Source organism: Podarcis gaigeae (genome assembly GCF_964106915.1).
Source record: "Podarcis gaigeae genome assembly, chromosome: 3".
NCBI classification, from domain to species: Eukaryota; Metazoa; Chordata; class Lepidosauria; order Squamata; family Lacertidae; genus Podarcis; species Podarcis gaigeae.
In genome coordinates, this window is record NC_139680.1 from 75,486,950 (window position 1) to 75,506,204 (window position 19,255).

The 19,255-nt window shown below is 44.5% G+C and overlaps 1 protein-coding gene across 1 annotated transcript in view; it reads right to left on the minus strand.

Moving 5' to 3' along the window:
* The window catches only part of PCNX2 (pecanex 2), a 133,395-nt gene that overhangs the window by 31,736 nt on the left and 82,404 nt on the right, over positions 1–19,255 (minus strand). The window contains exons 25-26 of the mRNA XM_083731981.1: positions 8,844–8,902; positions 415–630 (exon numbers count right to left, since the gene is read on the minus strand). Coding sequence (XP_083588107.1) covers positions 415–630; positions 8,844–8,902 — 275 coding nt within the window. The remainder of the gene's footprint in view (positions 1–414; positions 631–8,843; positions 8,903–19,255) is intronic.

Here is a 19,255-nt window from a genome sequence, read left to right on the forward strand (position 1 = left end):
GATTGACTGCTAGACCACAAATTACTCTTCCAACAAGCAGAGAACTGGGAACATCTTGCTAAGATCTCTTGTCATGAGTACCGCAGCAGGTAAACTTATAAAGAAAGCAGTTAAGGGCTGGAGATGAAATGGGGACAATCTGTTGCCTGGGTGTGTGTGTCACATGTTGGCAGTGGGCATGGCTAGAACAGAAACCAGGTGGTACTAAACCAATGGTGTGGGGGGCCACCATCTTTTCTTCCCAGAAACAGTGCCCAAATAATTTTGGATGATGTAGCAACAACCCAGATAGAGAATTTTACACCACTACTCAGATTTGCAATGCACACATGGCTTACTAATGAGAAGGGCACATAGCAAATGAATTTTCTCCTCTTTCTAGCTCTTTATTCTTTGAGCTACATAGGTGCTTACCTCGAAATTCTAGCCCCCTGAGTTGGAAAGTGACAAGACCGTTTCCGATTTCAATCAAGTGAACAAAGGCATTCAAGTAATCTGATGTCAAAATAAAACAGTCCCCAGAGCTGTAGTTTCCCCAGCGCCCAAGTATCAAATCTCCACAAAGAGACTCCTGCAGAGATCTTGTCAGGTGCTCATAAAAGATGGAGTTGAGGTTGTTATCGTCATTTCCTAAAATCACAACAACACAAAAGAATGTAAAAGGGATGAGCAACAAATCACCCAGCAGAAGACTCAGAAAGGAGTCCTGTTTTTCTGACCGCTTACTCAACCAGAAGCTCATCCTTGGAGATGATGATGATCATATTGGAAGCACACAGCATCATTAAATGTTGGCCCACTTTACCACATGTATCACTGAACACCTTTTAAAGTTTGTTTTGGGTTGTATTTTTTTTTTAATGTTTCAAATATACTTTTATTTCATTTTGTATTGTTTTATTGCTTGGTTGTTTGCTGTCCTAAGCTCCTTTAGAAGGAAGGGCCAGATAGAAATGTGAATAATTATAATAACAACAACAACGTCAGAAACTTTGGCAAAGGGTCTTGGGGGGGGGGGATGAAAATAGTGAGAAGTCAGGGCATGAGAGATACACTTGCAGACATTTGGTTTAGTTTTACTGAATATGCAAGCAATTGTGATCACGGCTGCCCTCTCTTGAAATGCTTGGATGCACGGCTGTTATACGAGCCAAAAAATTATAGATCATAATAATGTCTAAGATTGCAATATGTAATGATTTATATTCATTGTACAGTGAGGTCTTCAACAGAGGTTTGAGTGCCATGAAACAGAAAAGAGGAGCTTAATTGCCAGATATTTAGATATGAAACCTCTTCCTGTATGGCAGGGTTTTATAGAGGTGATATACACAATATTTCTTATTGCATATGTAGTATACTGTGTCTATGAATGTATGTTTAATTGCTTTTGATGTCTCATTTTTACTGTTTATGTTTAAGTTTGTATTATTAGAGTGAAATAACGCCGAAATGCATTGGCAGTTTGTATATGGTAAAACTTTAATAAAGCTCCATCATTGTCACCATACGTGTGCTTCTACCGCCGGATATTTCTTAGGTTCCGGAATAATAGGACCTGAGAGACCAGGGTTCAAATGCCCACTCAACCACGTGGCTCACTGGGTGACATTTGGCCAGTCCCTGCCTCTCAGTCTAACCTACCTCACAGGGTTGTTGTGAGGATAAACTGGAGAGGCAAAAACCATGTACACCACCTGGAGCTCCTTGGAGAAAAAGAAGTGGGATATAAGTAAAATAAATAAATGGTCTGAAGGCACAGGATACTGCTCTGTTTGCAGGTCTGTCCCATAAGCTGCCTGCGAACCACACATACCTGTAAGACACTCTGGACTCTTTCAAGGAAGAACAGAGGATAAGTAAATATGAGGAGCCTTTCCCTCCATAATTTTAGCCCAGTTTTGAATGTTGTGACTGATGAGAAAAAGGCAGCTTCACTGGAGTAGAAAGCGCCCCATTCATAATTGTGCTTTACAGTTTGTATGAGGAGCACTGTCTTACAAAATGGGGACTAAGACTCCCAGTCTCACTTATGTACTGACTCTCCACATTTATTTAATTATCCCCTTGCTAGAGTGTGTTGTGCAGAGTGATCTACAACAAAGCCACTGGACACATTGGCGTCTTGAACCTCAGCCATTATGATTCATATAACAACTGTAGCTTCCAGATTCTCTCATGAATTGCCTGCTTTAAGTAACATTAGCTGAGAATGCTTGACCCTGATGTAACCTTGTGAAAAATAAAGTTAATAAGTAAATGTAATGCACTTCATGCACCCACCAGACTATAAATGCTTCAGTTAAAAGCCAATGAATAAAGCAATAGATATTCTGGCTTTCAGATTCTACTATTTCAGTTTTGTTAGTCACAGATAACCAACCAGAGGCACCACTGCCTTAATAAGTTGGAAGAAAACCCTAAGTCACATTACAGACCTTGAATTCAATTGGGAACAGTATTGTGCAGTTTATTGAGATCAACCAGAAATCGCACAACAGTAAGCTAGGTTATGGGTACAGTGGCGTAGCGTGGGGGGTGCAGGGGGTGCCAGCCGCACCGGGCGCAACATTTTGGGGGGCGCACTCGCAGCTCTCTGCCCCCACCTGGCTCACTCCCGCTTGCAGCGGCAGCAGCAGCAGCCTGGCGAATAGGACGCGCGCGCGCAGGGCGCACGGAGTGGCAAAGGCGAAGGAGACGAGGCAGAGGCTGCGGGCTGGTGGAGGAAACAGGAGAGATTCAGATTGCAAGCAAGCCGGGACGCTTCGTTGGCTTGGGGAAAGCCCTGCGGGGGCCAAGGGCACGCGCCTCGCTTTGCTGGGCGCAGAGGTGGGGAGGGAAGAATCTCCACCCCTCTCTCTCTCCAAAGGGGATTTACGCCAGCTGAGCTGGGTTTCGCCTCCTCCGCCACCGCCTGGTGACAGCTCCTCAGAGGAGAAGGACGTTGGGGAGCGCAGAGAGGAATGGGGGGGGGCGCAGCTCCAGCCATCGCCCATCGCCAGCAGTGTCCGTGCCTCCTCATTCCTTGAGGAATCCGGGCAGCAGGATCTTGGAGACGCTTTGCCTGCGAGGCAGCTGCCCACCACTCCCGGGGCCAGCCCGGGCAGCCAAGTGAGACCCCTGCTTCTTCAGAAATTTCTCCAAAGGCTTCATCCCGCCGACGGCAGTGGGGGCACCCAGGGGCTCAGCTGGGCCCCAGGACGAGGGGTGATCCAATGTGCCCTTTTCAGCTTAGGCCAAAATTGGGGATCAGGGGCGGCGCACTCTGCGTGCCTGCGGCGGGGGTGGAGAGACGTGTGATCAAGAAGGTGGCAGGGAGCTGCCTCTTTGGAGAAGGGAAACGTGTCCGGCGTTGGGGAGGGGGGGTGGAGCGGGGGCGCTGCTCTGGCCAACCTTACCGAGCATGGAAAGGCTTTAGGGGGTGGGGGGCGCGGGGTCCTGCTTGACTCTCCCTGCAGGGGGAGTGACCAGAGGCGCCTCCGATGGCTTCGCATCCTGACGCCCTCCTGAAGTGGTAGGCGGCGAGAGGCAGACAGGTGGATTGCCGTCTACTCTTTGGCCGCGCCAGAAACGTGGCGAGCGGGCGCAACATCTGGGGGTTAGGGTTAGGGGGCGCAAATCCACGGGTTAGGGGGCGCAAATTATTTGCCTTGCCCCGGGTGCTGACAACCCACGCTACGCCACTGTATGGGTATCACATAAATCTTCCTCAGGCTCAACATTAAAAATAGGTGGGGGAATACAGGAGCCAGATGGAGAGAAGAAAAAGTTGTCACTGTTAGAAGGCACTGTTGAAACTTCATCTGCAGTAAATTGTAGACAAGGCCAAGAAAGCATTTTGTGAAACCCAAATGCTAGTTGACTACTATGTGATTTTTGCTGGGTCTTAATGGAGCTGTTTCCATTTTGGGTTGTTTGTTTTTTCTTCAAGTAGATGAAATTGATTGCACCACACCCAACACCAACTATGAAATCTGGTCTGATGTCCACACCTGTGTTCACACGCCACACTAAGTTTGCCAATATTTTTCTATTTCTTGGCACACGTCCCTCAGACAGAAGGAAGCACCTTAAAGGGATTGTGTAGGCCTGCTTTGATCATGACTGGTTGGACTGGGGAGTTAATGCAGAAGCAACTTTGGGGTATGAAAGCAACAGGTGTGTGGCTCATTCCGAGTAGGGAGGTGGCAAATAATGTACCTATGGGACCGCCTCTCCTGGTATGCCCCACAGAGGAACTTACGGTCTTCAAATAAAAACACCTTGAAGGTCCCAGGCCTCAGAGAGGTTAGGCTGGCCTCAACTAGAGCCAGGGCTTTTTCGGCTGTGGCTCCAACCTGGTGGAACGCTCTGTCACAAGAGACAAGGGCCCTGCAGGACTTGACATCTTTCCTCAGGGCCTGCAAGACAGAGCTGTTCCACCAGGCCTTTGGTCAGGGCACAGCCTGACTCCCTCCTTTGGCAATCTTTACAAAACTTTAGTTTATGGTTGCCATCAATTTTGATTTTAATTCATTTTTATAATGTTTTATAATGTTGTACTGTTTTAGTGTTGTTAGCCGCCCTGAGCCCAGCTTCGGCTGGGGAGGGCGGGATATAAATAAAATTTATTATTTATTATTATTAGTTATTTGCATATGACCTCCAAGTTATGACATGTTATTCTTGTAACAACCCAGTTTGTTTCTTGGCCAAGCCGGAATTTTTGAACCTAGGTTTCCCTGGTCCAAGTCCAACTCCTCATCTGCTTCTCCACACTTTGGACTGTTCAGTCCTTTGAGAATTGCGAAGTCTAATTCGCAAACCTAAGCACTCATGGCATGCAGAGCGCTAAAACGCAAATTAAAACAAGAAACGAAATATGATTAATTAAATGAAGCAAAATCTTCCATGTGTGCCAAAACAGTGTCACACAGTCTAACTGACAGTGCCAGTGAGCTTGAATTCTCTTGCCTAATTAACATGGCTTGGCTCGGGCAGGGCTTCCATTTTCTCCCATGCATCAGTGCCCACCGAAATATTCTATTTAAAGGCTACCTAAGGTCCTTGAAGCCCTTGGAAATGTAGATGTCAAAAACTTTCAGCAAAGTTCCCTTTTGAATATGCTGATGAAGATCAAACATGAATTAAGAGTGCAGGGCAATGTTAGGTATCTGGATTAGCTGGTTTTCCAGCACATCCTCACAGCACATCCCCACTGAAGGCTGATTATAGGGCTGCTGGGCTGACATGGCCACAGAAAATAAAAGAAAAGGAAAGGAAAGGAAAGGAAAGGAAAGGAAAGGAAAGGAAAAGGAAAAGGAAAGGAAAAGGAAAAGGAAAAGGAAAGGAAAAGGAAAAGGAAAAGGAAAAGGGGAAGGGGAAGGGGAAGGGAAAGGGAAAGGGAAAGGGAAAGGGAAAGGGAAAGGGAAAGGGAAAGAAAAAGAAAAAGAAAAAGGGAAAAGGGAAAAGGGAAAAGGGAAGGGGAAAAGGGAAGGGGAAAAGGGAAAGGGAAGGATTCTAAAGCCACAACTGACTACAGGAATCATACACAAAATCTGCAAAAGGCACACACAAAAACTGTGCTGATTCTTAAAACACCTCCCTTTGTATTGGCACACTTGAAATTAGACTCCTGGGGGGCGGGATGGAACAGCAGTGATGAAGGGATCTTCTGTGCCAGATTCTCATTCAGCCCATAATAACCTGAAGCATAAGACAACAAGGCTCCTGTGTCTTTAATAGCCATGCAGATGAGGGGGTTGTTATAATAATAATAATAATAAATTTTATTTATATCCCGCCCTCCCCAGCCGAAGCTGGGCTCAGGGCAGCTAAAAGGTAAAGGTAAAGGTACCCCTGCCCGTACGGGCCAGTCTTGACAGACTCTGGGGTTGTGCGCCCATCTCACTCAAGAGGCCAGGGGCCAGCGCTGTCCGGAGACACTTCCGGGTCACGTGGCCAGCGTGACATCGGTGCTCTGGCGAGCCAGAGCCGCACACGGAAACGCCGTTTACCTTCCCGCTGGTAAGCGGTCCCTATTTATCTACTTGCACCCAGGGGTGCTTTCGAACTGCTAGGTTGGCAGGCGCTGGGACCGAGCAGCGGGAGCGCACCCCGCCGCAGGGATTCGAACCGCCGACCTTTCGATCGGCAAGTCCTAGGCGCTGAGGCTTTAACCCACAGCGCCACCCAGGGCAGCTAACAACAGTCAAAATAGTTCAACATTCTAAAAACATTCATTATAAAATTAATTAAAATCAAATTAATGGCAACCATCAAGCAAAATCCTGTGCAAGTTGCCAGAGGAGGGGGTCAGGCTGCGCGGAGCGGGCGACGGGGTGTGTGTGTGTGTGTGTGGTGCTATGAGTCCACTGCTTCCCCTGCCCAGCGAAGCCGCATGCCATTCGGCGGAGAGCAACGACTTCTTCTTTGGAAAATTTTGGATTTGGATTAAAAAGAACAACCCGTGAGTAAATTTATCAGACTTAAAAGGGAAAATTTGATTTATGAATTTGGAGCGAGCGGGGGAGGTGCAAAAAGGAAGTCCGCCCCCCCCCCCGTTGTAGATGTTTTAACGCAAGGATTTGACAACTAAGATCGAGAGATGAACTTGGTTTTTTTTGGAAAAATTTAATTTCACGAAGGGAAATTACAATAATTGTGCTGGAGGAGAAGATTGGTTTGTGAGAACTAAAATGCAACCCCCCCCCCCCGGGAACCGGGAGCGATCCGTTATGAGAGACTGGTGAAGAGACACAGAAACTTTGACAGCTGTCAAAGCAGGAAAATAAAAGAGAACTTTGTTACGATGGCTTTGCTGGTTAGATTTGTTACAATTTGGACATAAATTATTGGAAATAAAGGCAACAGGTTATTTGACTTTTGTGTCTGATCTGGAAAGAAATTAAGTTACCATATTCCCTCTAGAGGGAGGTTGGGACACTGCAACAGTTGCAGCAAGTGGAAAAATACTATGAAATTGAGCAGGATTTGTTATCTCTTGGGAAAGCTGCAAAAACGAAGCATTATTTTGTCTACAGAGGTTTCTACACTAAAGGAGACAATGGATTTATCTATTGAAGAAAGGAAGGGACTTGACGTAAGTTTATGTTCCTGAATAAATAAAGCCTCTGTGGAGAACAAGAAGTTTCTGAATTAGAAGGTTTTTGCAGCAGAACAGGAAAAGAAAACTGAGGAATAAGAGCTGGACTAAACTCGAAGTTGGAACATTTGGGACATCCAGACTTTAAAAGGATCAAGAAACAGAATTTGAGTTATACTCTTAAACATAGAGGTCTGGATGGAAGAAGAATGATCTTTTCTGAGAGTTTCTCCGAGATCGGACTTTCTGAAATAAAAAGCTATCAAAAGATGGCAAAGTAGAACTGAGACATGGACGTGGGTTCTCCAGTTTGGCAGTAGACAGATGGATGAACTTTGGGGATTGGAACCGGGAAAAGGGGGAGGGAGATTTGGAATCCAAAGGCTGTAAAATTACATATTTTTTCTTTCTTTTCTTTTTTCTTATTTCTTCTGGTTCTATGAAAATAGGGGAATTCGTGGAAGGGAATTGGGGTCGAGCTTAGGGAAGCATAAAAATCATAAGGAGAAATGGTTAAATAAGATAAATTAATTTTGAATAAATGGATTATTTATAATTATAATAAGGTTTTAAAATTTGGGGTAAGAATTTTGTGGAATTAATTTTATGGAATGGGAATACGAGAGGGGGAGGGGGGTGGAGTCCGGGAAAGATGTCAACGAAACTAAGTGTAAACTTTATTCTTTTATTTTTTCTATCTTTCCTTTTTTATTCTGGAAACTTTAATAAATATCATTTTTTTTAAAAAAAAAGGCCTGGTGGAACAGCTCTGTCTTGCAGGCCCTGCGGAAAGATGTCAGGTCCCGCCTTACAGCTTCTTCACTGGGTTCAGCAAGTTTCATCCATCAAAAACACCTCTTCTTGGAGACTTACCATTTTTGTATTTGCCCCCCTGTTCAAGCCAAAGCTTGAAATGTTCCTGTCTAGCTGCTGGTTGCTCTAGAGCAGGATTTCCCAAATGTGGGTCTCCAGCTGTTTTTGGACTACAATTCCCATCATCTCTGACCACTGGTCCTACTAGCTAGGGATGATGGGAGTTGTAGTCCAATAACAGCTAAAGACCCTGCTCTAGAGTTACTGCACTTCACTGAGCACCTGTAGCTTCATAAGGATGTACTCTTAGGCATCAAGATTAGGCACAAGCTGGATTTTGGTGTGAGGGGGTGATGCACAGAGATATCAGTATAGGATTTCCCTGCACCAGCAAAATTGATAGATGGCCGTGATACTATACATACTCATCCAAAATATTTTCTTTGAATAGGATTATTTGCAGCTTGATAACCCCTTTTAAAAATAATAACAAATAAATCAATAAATCAATCAATAAATTAATGAAAACAAATTCATCAAAAATCTTATTTAAAGCACGAATATTTCAAAATCTGAAATAACCCTTTCCATTAGAATATTATTATGCTTTGAACTACAAACAGAATGGGTTGGATCCAGAGGTTCCCTTCTGCAAGCGGACAGTCTCCTTCAGAGGAAGAAAGGCTTTTTTCCAACTTGGAACAAGTTTCTAATGTGACAAAACAGGACTGAATGTTTCTCTTAGTGCACAAGGTTTTGCACAATTATTTCAAGATGCTTGTGCCCAGTCCATGTTGTGCAAAGTCTTCTGACAGCTCTTCCACAACAGTTTGCACCACTGCCAGAATTTCATTTACTGTTGTCTCCCTGGATCCAACCCAATTACATCCAGTATTTTGAATAATCAGTCATTATAAATTTGAGCAAAATAAATTCTGTCCCCTACCTGCACCCTTTTCAATCTGAAGTGCCAGTCTTGTGTTGGAATGGTCCACTCGTTTTGTGCTGGAAATAAACAGATACCTACAGATTATCCCTGTCTTCTATTTCTATTCTGTACAAGTGATTGATTCCTGATCTGGCTTCATTTGTCCACACAAAATATTATTGTGCAGTGTTTCATTTGCACACAACCCAAATTCGTCTAACATCAACCAACAGCGCTGGTTGTGCTTTCTGTGCTGACTAAATTCTTTGTTCTTTCAGATGGCAGTTCCAGAAAGTCAGCCATTTTATGCAATGAACCATCTAAAACACTATATCTCATACTGACCACAATTATGCTGTTGACACCTGCATCTTCAACATATTCCTCATAACTTAATGTGGGTTAGTCTGAAATAAATGTATTCCCAGCTTTCCACATTCAAACAATAAATATCTAACTGCTCCAAACAAATAATATTTTAAAACACCCTCTGTATAAAGACACATCAATTCATGAAGGAAAAAAGATATGGGCATTTTGAATGTGCTGCCAAATAAACGATACTGGATTATCTAGAGATCTGTACTACTTCATAAACTTTTACACTTATATATAGAGAGGAGATGGTTAAAATGCTGGTATGGCCAACTAGAAGTTTCTGTCTATAAAGATTTGAGAGTCTTGCTTCACACATCAATGGAAATCCAATATATATAGGGTAGCTTTCCTGAAACAAAAAAGATACCACCATAAACCCATTAGAAACAGCATGTTTTTCCTCCTGACAGATTCATCTGTGTTGGCCCAAAAAGTTTCACGCAACTGCTTTATAAAGTTTTAGAATAACACATGAGATAACCCTAGAATGTTGCTCTTATCTACCTCTTTAACTAAGCACCACAACCTCAGCCTTCTCAAAACTGTTTAAAATGACACAGCTGTTGGAAAACCAAAGTACAGAGAAACTATTTCACTCCTAAAGTTGTGGAAATCAGAAGTAATTTAGCCAAGGGACATCCGCAAAGTCTATTTTGGACTTTAAAATCTCCACACAATTATGGCAGCTGAATTGCTGCAACTTGATAAAAGCTCCAAGAATCTGTACAGTATTAAAATTCTAATATCCTGTATCCCAGACTCAGCTGCACATTCACCCTTGGGCTTTCAGCTGTCAGCTAGGATCTCTTTTAAAAATGAACTTTTGAGACTACTGGGCAATGGGAGCTTTTCTCCAGTGGCTTCTTACTTTAAATTTTGTTCTTACCACTCAGCCAGGGTGATAATTAGCTCAGTAATTGAATTTCTTCCTGAGTGGCCTTATTCCACACAAACCGAGTGCAGGTCCTCTGGAGCTTGCCCAGAGGAGCATGTGAAAATTGTGAGAGTCTCTTCAGCAGGGAGCTAACTAATTCTGAAAGACTCTGCTAAATTGTTAAAATGACTTCACTGCTTCCTCTTCCTCTTTAAATGCCTGTGAAGGCCGATCGGAAAAGGTTCAGCATGTATGTAATCACATCATTTTATCAGTATGTTTGTTTTCTTGTGGCGATACCGTGCATCCCGTTTTTATTTCACTAGCCAAAATGTAATTCTTGTTCCCCAAGGCTCATTTAGGCCATTCCAAATAGATGAGAAGAAAGAAAAATCTAGTCCTTTTTCAGATCAAAACTCAGATATTTAAGTCAACAGAATATGGGAGACAGTTGTGGTTATCTGGGGAGGAAAAGGGCAGCCGCATGCCTCACTTTGCAGAGGGCAGCCCTCTATTTCAGTGTCCAGTCCCAGTCCAGTTTTAAAGATAACCCTAGGAAGAGACTCCAGGGACCCTGAAGGTGCCCACCAGCAGCTAGAAGTTGCTCACTAGCACTTCTTCTCGATGGCTGGGATGACTCACGTGACCTGCAGAGGCCGGAGTGTAGCAGGGAGAGAAGCAGTGCCTCACAAGGGGCCCAGGCAAGAACCAGATGCCCAGGCCTTCAAATGCAGTACCTTTGGTTCACACAACAGGGGTGGCATTATCAGTATGGAGCCATGCCATTTGGCCTGTCAGAAGCTATACGTCTCATATATTAAAGCTTCATGTTTAAATTATAGTACCTAGGTGACATCTAATTGTGTGGGCTCAATGTCTGTAGAAACATCCGACTTGCATGCCTACTGTACAAAGGTAAGAGTTGTATCCATTGCTGTGCCAATTTTTGCCTCTTGCCTTGCCCACCGCTTGCATGTAGCCCTGGCGTACCCTTTCAGACCCTTGGACTGAAAAAAGGTTTCCCTGTTGTAGCTGCTCAGTGAGGATTGCCATTGCCCTCTACTTTCCTGGATTTCTGAGTCATTGTGGTAGTAGCATGACACTTCTTTTGGCCATCACATGGTAAGATGTTAACCACGAAGAAGCATGACAAAGGTTTTCATATTTCCATGGCTAGATGGTGCAGACAGTACAGATACCTGGCTTCCCATGTGGTTTCAGTGCTGAGCATACAAGAGCCAAGCATGGGGGCTTGGAAGGCCCAGGTGTGATCCCTGGAATCACCAGGTAAGGCTGGGAAGTTCCCCTGCCAGAAACCCTGGACAGCCACTGCTGCCAGATAGAGTAGACAATGCTGAGCAAAATGGTCCATTGGCCTGACTCAGTTTAAGGCAGCTTCCTATGTTGAATGTGTGCATCTGGCCAATGTACTATGTATCCATGCAATTCAGGAAGACAGAGCCGAAAGGCAATCCAGGAAAGAGGTACTCTGAATTGGCCCCAAGGAGCGATCCACCTTGGCCACAGCAATTTTGCTCCACTTTGCTAACACAGGGAGGAAAGCAGGAAAACGGAACAAAACAAATGTCAACTTTGTGGAAAAAGGAGAAGTAAAAGGCTTCACGTCCACTTTTGCCTAAGAGTGCACCATTCTGAGTGTCTGCTTTCGAGATCATAATTACTGGGAGAATGTTTGGGGCATGCCTGAACAGCTGGAGGCCTGTTACAGTTTTCTCCTCAATATAGCGAGAAAGCTGGGACTGCGACACACGGAAAACTGGCAGCTCTATCCTAACCTCTTTAGAGACACTTAACTGATTTAGTTACACTATGCAGCAATTCACTGGAGACCCCCAGAGCAAACACAAGCTGTGCCATTCCCCAAAATAGAAACTGACAGATGCTTTTTGAAAGGACAGACTAGAAACAGGAAGGAAGGAGAGAAGCAAGAAAGAGGCTTGAAAAGGAAGAGTGCTAGATTCCTGGTGGCTGCTCCACAGCTGAGAGGCATCACACTCACGATGCAGAGCTTGGGCAGCAGCCTACTGTTCCGTGGGGTTCAGCAAACCCGTAAGAAAGAAAGAAATCACCTTATTGCACTGCTGAATCTGTTACTTTTAGAAGAGACAAAACAATAAAAGGCATAGTTCTAGTGCTACTGTTCTGTTCGGGGTTTCTTTGCAAGCCGGGGCAAGGTCAGGTTTTGAACATACAGCCGAAGCTTTCAAGTATCCACACACTAAATGAGATTTACTGCCATTTCCTTTTCACTCCTCCTACCTATAGGATGTAATAATTTGAGCAGCTGTAAAAATAAGGGGGAAAGAGCAGCCTCCATACTGGGGAAGGAACACATGCTAACGTGGGACTCTTGGATTCAAGGCTGATGCTGTTTTTTAAGGGAACAAAGAAGTGTTCAGAGTTTGGTTTATATAGTGGCCACTTACTAAGAGGCAAGACAGATGGAACAATTCAGTAGGTACCACAATGAGACTTTGTTTCCTTTCTATGTGTGATGTATGTTTACAGAAGACACCTTCTTTCTCTTGCCTCTTTTCCGCAGTCACTCCCTTACTTTACCTATTTTATCAGTTGGTTTTAGAATGTGAGCCTGTGGGCATGGATTTATATTTTAATTTTTTTATAGTGTGGTACTTAGTCATCTAAGGAGCTTTGTAAATAAAATATGATGGCAGTGCTTATAGCAGGGAAAACTCACAGTATCACAGTGAAGATCAGCAGCCCAAACCTGTTTAAGTTGGCTTGATCTTCCATGGTACCAACAGCCAATTGAACACTCTGTGCTAGGTAAATGGGGAACAGCCATAGAGCTTCCCATTGCTCATAATGAAAGTCTCTTCATATAAGGCCAATTCATATATAGGTGGTGTGAGAGCTACCTCTGTGTGGCAGCTTCCCGCTTCACTCTGGCAATACAGGCAGAAAACATGAATGTGTGTGAAAAGATAATTACTCTGCATATGAAGTACTGTATTTTTCACTCCATAAGACACACTTTTTACCTCCTAAAAAGTAAGAGGAAATGTGTGTGCATCTTATGGAGCTAATGCAGGGGGGAGGCAGGCGGGAAAAGCCCCCAAGAGCCGCACAAAAGCTCCACGCGACTCTTGCGGGCTTTTCCCCAGGAGGGAGGAGGGACTGACTGGTCGTGTCAGTCCCTTCTCCCTCCTCGTAGAAAAGCCCGCAGGAGCCGCGCGCTTCTTAAAGGGTGCGCGGCACCTGCGGGCTTTTGCGGGAGGTGGGGAATACTCCCAGAGCTTGTTGGGGCTGGGGAACCCAGGCTTCCCCCGCCAGCCCCGACAAGCTCCTGAGCAGCTCTGGGGTAGCCCGCGAAGCCTCTGCAGGGCAGCGGGATGAAGCCAGAACAGCTAGAGAGAGCGCTGCGTAGCACTCCCTCTAGCTGTTTTCGCTTTTGCCTTAGTGGTGCAAAGCCTCCGCCTTAGTGGTGCAAAGCCTCCACGCGGCTCTGCCCCTTCCCCCACCTCCCGCAAAAGCCAGGGATAGCCGAGCGCGTGGCTCTTGCAGGAGGAGGGGGAAGTGACAGAGCGAGACTCTCTCACTTCCCCCACCTCCCACAAAAGCCCCCAGGAGCCGTGCTCCCTTTAAAGAGCCATGCAGAGTGTGTGTGTGGCTCTTGGGGGCTTTTCCCCGAGGAGGGAGACGGGCAGGCCATCAGTGTTGGGCTATCCTTCTCCCTCCTCGGGGAAAAACCCCCAAGAGCCACACACAAACTCCACGCGGCTTCTGAAAGGGAGCGCTGAGCAGAGCCTGGGATGCATACAGGCTCTGCTCAGAGCTCCCTTTAAATAATTTTTTCCCCCTTGAATCCCCCCTCTAAAAACTAGGTGCGCCTTATGGTCAGGTGCACCTTATGGAGCGAAAAATACGGTAATCCCCAGGACTCAGCCCTAGTCTATATGTTACCCTTGTCACACTGTCCTGCTAAAGATACTATCTCTCAGTAACAAGTTTGCTTTCCCCTCCCCTCCCCCAAAATTTTCTGCTCAGCTTTCCCCTACCCAAGTTTAACTAGTTAGATGCAGTCTTTTATAGCTGAAAACAGTGACATTTAGGTTTTTCTTGAAAATGTTGAACCAAAATTGAATTTGACATGTAATTTTGCCAGTGTCGAAGTGATAGCAAGTGATGATCATGTCCCAAAGCAACGTCTGAGGAACTGTGAGGAAGCAATATGTTCATCTTAAAGAAAGCACTAGGAACATAGATATTTATAAATAGTTCCCAGATGTAATCCTGCAAATGGGGGGTACATGCAGGAGAATGTTCTTCATTCCCAGAGAACTGAAACAGGAATCTGAGCCAAGATGTAGCCATCAATGGGAAGAAGACAGAAGTATGTGAAATCTAGCAAAACGGCCATGACTGTGAAACATTTCTTACTATGGTGCCCCATTCCCTGAGTCCATGTTCAGTAAGGGTGGAGGGTCTCACTGCCTTGAAAAGCCAACATCTCCTCTGCTCCCAAGTTTCAATTCCTGAGGAAAACACTGCCTAGTTACAACACTTACAGCACTTACTGGATTAAGCACAATCCTATAACAGTGTTGCCTGTGAAAGCCCCCCAATACAATACATTTGTTCCAGCTCATTGGACTGAAGACTGACATTGGGCTTTTATTAAACTATAGGTAAAGGTAAAGGTACCCCTAACCTTTAGGTCCAGTCGCGGACGACTCTGGGGTTGCGGTGCTCATCTCGTTCTATAGGCCAAGGGAGCCAGCGTTTGTCCACAGACAGGCTGCTTCTGGCAAAACCAGAGCAGCACACAGAAATGCCATTTACCTACCTGACGTGCTTTTGAACTGCTAGGTTGGCAGGAGCAGGGACAGAGCAACAGGAGCTCACCCCGTCACGGGGATTAGAACCGCCGACCTTCTGATTGGCAAGCCCAAGAGGCTCTGTGGTTTAGACCACAGCGCCACCCGTGTCTTTATTAAACTATAGTACTCACCCAATAAAGTGACAAAACAGCTCAATAAGGTCAGGCTGGAACCTACGAATAATCTACCATGGGACCACACTACTGGCTGTCTCCTTCAACTCCACTCCAACATATCATCAAGGATCTAAAGCCTATCCTGGACAATGATATGTCATTCCTTACAAGTTTTGGACATGAGGCATGGACTTATTTACACGCTGACCCGTAAATAAAACAGGTAAATACTAGCAATGACAACAGCAAACAAACAAACCTATGAGAGAGAATGGGAACAGAAGAATCAGACCCTGCAACAAATTAATTTGCCAACTCTGCCCCCATCTATACTTCAGCAATGCTGATAAATGACCCAACATCTGCCCAGACATTAAAGGCTCATTCACTTGCACAGTCTCCAACAGGATAGAAATGTAATTCCCTTTAGCTTTCTATGTAGGACAAACAGCTTTGTCTCCATCTCCTGCTCCCACAAAAAAACCCCACACCCCTCACTCATGGATCATCTACACCAGTTCATTCAGCAGGGTCCAGTGGTTGAAATTAAATTGTGTCTTGCACCATGAGCATTACATTTGCTACATGGGGTCATCTACTGATCTAGGTACCCATCTCAGGACACTTATTCCTAGAGCAAGAGTCTATTCGAAGAATGGGCACTGTGTTCTTCTGTGCCACATGGAAAGAAGCAAAGGGCTTTGGCTGAGCTTGTGATTGACAGTGCTGAGCAGGAACTAAAAGTGACAGAAAAGAGGAGGAACAGACAAGCCTCACTCATCGCCACACATCTCTTTTCTAGTAGCTTGCAGAATATGGCTGCTTCACATATATGGCCTCCATATCCTGTCCCTCACACAGCAAGCTGGATCGTGGCCATTTTTACATATGCTGTAGAGCAGCATATTGTGGCAAAGAAAAGTGGCTAAACAAGTCTGGAAATGATTAAATAACAAAGAACAATTTAATAGGAAATATAAAAAGCTGACATCAAAGCAGATGTAAAAGAGAAAATTCTTTAACAGCATGTGGATAAAAATAAATTAAGGAAACAAGAGGAATAGCTAGATGAAAATAGAAGCCAAGAACAAACTGAGGGCAGGGGAGTGGGGCTCATGTTAAATGCACGAGAAGGAAGAAAGTAAGAATCCAGTTAGATCAGTCAAGGGACTGTGCTGAGAAATTAATGACAGATCACAACATTTTCCCACTCGGGGATGATTTCATCACCAACAACGGACCAACATTGGGTGTATTTCTTGGGTACAATGTATTTGCTGTTGGTTCATTTTGCAAGGACTGCAACATTTAGAAAATAAGCCTAAATTTAAAATGCAGGTGTTCTGCAAGGAAAACAAGTGATTCTATCTCCAAGCAAATTCAGTGACAGTTATGGGTGCTTGGACACCCATAACTGGGTGGTCTAAGATGGCAGATTTGTGGTTCTATGTCCACTCCTAAAATGTTGCATTTGCTTGCAAAGTGTGGCTTGGCTTGGCTCACTTTTTGGAATCATCAGAAACCATTTCTTTTCAGGTATTTTCTGAGATGGAAGATTCCAGTCTTCTTCATCTGATCTGGCACACTATGCTCTATCTCAGGCATAGGCAAACTCCGACCCTCCAGATGTTTGGGACTACAATTCCCATCATCCCTGACCACTGGTCCTGTTAGCTAGGGATGATAGGAATTGTAGTCCCAAAACATCTGGAGGGCCGGAGTTTGCCTATGCCTGCTCTATCTGCATGAATTGGGAGGACAGAGATTGATTCTGTGTTTTGAAGAAAGCAGATAGATGAGATCACTATCTTCCCTACTTTATCATTCTATGATGTTGCTGAATAAAGATTATCATTAATCCTGGAAAGGTTATAGATAATGTTTTAAAGTCCATAATTCACCAACCTAGCATGGCAAAGTATCACATTTATTGCTAGATACTCTGTGGAGTATCAGACTGGGAACTGATTCTTCCTTCAGGCTTAAAGTGGATTTGATATGAGGGGTCGCTCACCACATCTCTCTTTGCTTTTATTTTTACCGTAAAGCAAGCATGGAGGCTCTTCCATCTCAGTCCTCATTGGGTTGGTTTTTTTTGGAGGGGGGTTGCCCCCTTAAGTTTTTCCCCTAAATATTTGTTACATCTCTGCAAAGCTTTGGATTTCGACAATCATGTTGATCCTTCCCACTTGTATGTGAGTGGTGCTGTTGTGGCGATGAAAAAGTTGGTACTCAGAGGATGCATCTGTTCTTTGTATACAGTGCGATCACATCTTACATGCATCTTGCTTAACACAGATGCAGTTTTATGCTTTTGACTGCAGCCTCTGGGGGACAGACCTCTCAAGTGGGGAACCAGGGAGAAAGGCTCTCAAGGAATATCCGAGTGGAGTGGAGACCTCCTGATCTGTATTTGGAAGGTGGGAGAGAAGCAGTGCCCTGCAGTGAGCTTTAAGAGTTACCAAAGGGGAAGAGAGAGGCAGTTTTCTAGGGCCCTAGCTGGACTGGAGGGCGGCAATCCCAGGGAGTCTGAGGTTCTGGCCTTTACACGATTTTGCATGCATGCACTCTGCCCAGAACTTAACCCTTGCCTAAGATGCCATCTCACTCTCTAGGCTTGAACAGTTGCTCCCTGTTGTGTTAAAAATTATTGGCACTGAACAATAGATTCTGAAACTCTTTCCTGAAAAAATCAAGAATTGTCTCAAGTAAATACACAACTTGTACAACTCACTTTAGCCTTTCCCCTACCCATTCATAGCCACACACGTAAAATTGCTTCTGTTCCCTAAAACCACAAAAACCAAACACTTGTTATTGTTCTTATTAGGTGGACATTTGAGGAATAGGAGGTGGAGAAAAACAGACCCTCCTGGTATCTTCAGAGTTTGGGAATATCACAGCGCTTGCAGCTCACTGGGAAGAGAGGAGGAGAGAGGAGGCTCTGGAGATCTGACCTGACTTATCCTGGTTATGTAACTAGAATCTTGATTCTTTCTTTCTGTCTCAAGCTGCCAGGAATGAATATGTGAGGCAATGATTCTTTACGCTGGAGCAGGAAGCAATTCAAAATGAATGACTTGTTCTTGTAGGCTGTGATTGACATTATGTCCACACGTGCGTGTACATGTGATCAACTGAAATCATTGCAGGCACAGAATGCAAGCCATCAGGAATGCCTCTTAAATAAATCCCTTGACATGAGGGCTGCCATCCAATTAAATATATCTTAATTAATTGAATAAGTTTTGATGGATTAATTAATTTATTGAACTTGCATAAATCTGCACGTGGATTCTGAAAATGAAAGAATTCTCTTTGGATTAAGGTGATGCGTGAATATGTCAGAGTATGAAAGACCCGTACAAATGCCTCTCCTTAGATGGCACCCACCATTGGGGATTATATAGGTACGTAAATTAAAAATAACATAAAAGGTTTATTCAAAATTAATAAATCTGGCCAGTCAATCAACTAAACCCTGCAACCCTGCTTAAAATGGGAGTTTGCAGAAAACAACAGCCCTCCTCTTGCGCAAGGGGTGATATGATAGCCATGTTCAAATATATAAAAGGATGTCACATAGAGGAGGGAGAAAGGTTGTTTTCTGCTGCTCCAGAGAAGCGGACACGGAGCAATGGATCCAAACTACAAGAAAGAAGATTCCACCTAAACATTAGGAAGAACTTCCTGACAGTAAGAGCTGTTTGACAGTGGAATTTGCTGCCAAGGCGTGTGGTGGAGTCTCCTTCTTTGGAGGTCTTTAAGCAGAGGCTTGACAACCATATGTCAGGAGTGCTCTGGTGGTGTTTCCTGCTTGGCAGGGGGTTGGACTCGATGGCCCTTGTGGTCTCTTCCAACCCTATGATTCTATGATTTCACACAAGATGTTTCCATATGGCATGCATATGTGTAGCAAGCATTTTTATCGTATACCTTTCATGAGGAAGGAAGGAAGGAAGGAAGGAAGGAAGGAAGGATGAAAAGCAAGAAAAAAAAGCGCTTCTGTTTATTGCCACTTTGATCCTATTGCTAGGATTTTTCTGAAGGCACACAGTGGCGTTTGCCAGTGTACCTATAGTGACATGGCATGCTTAGCAAGTGGGCCACAACTATTCTACTATGCGTTCCAGCTGTAATACCATTAGAAAGGCTACCAGCACATATTAGGGGCATAGAACTGAGTTTATGTTGATGGCT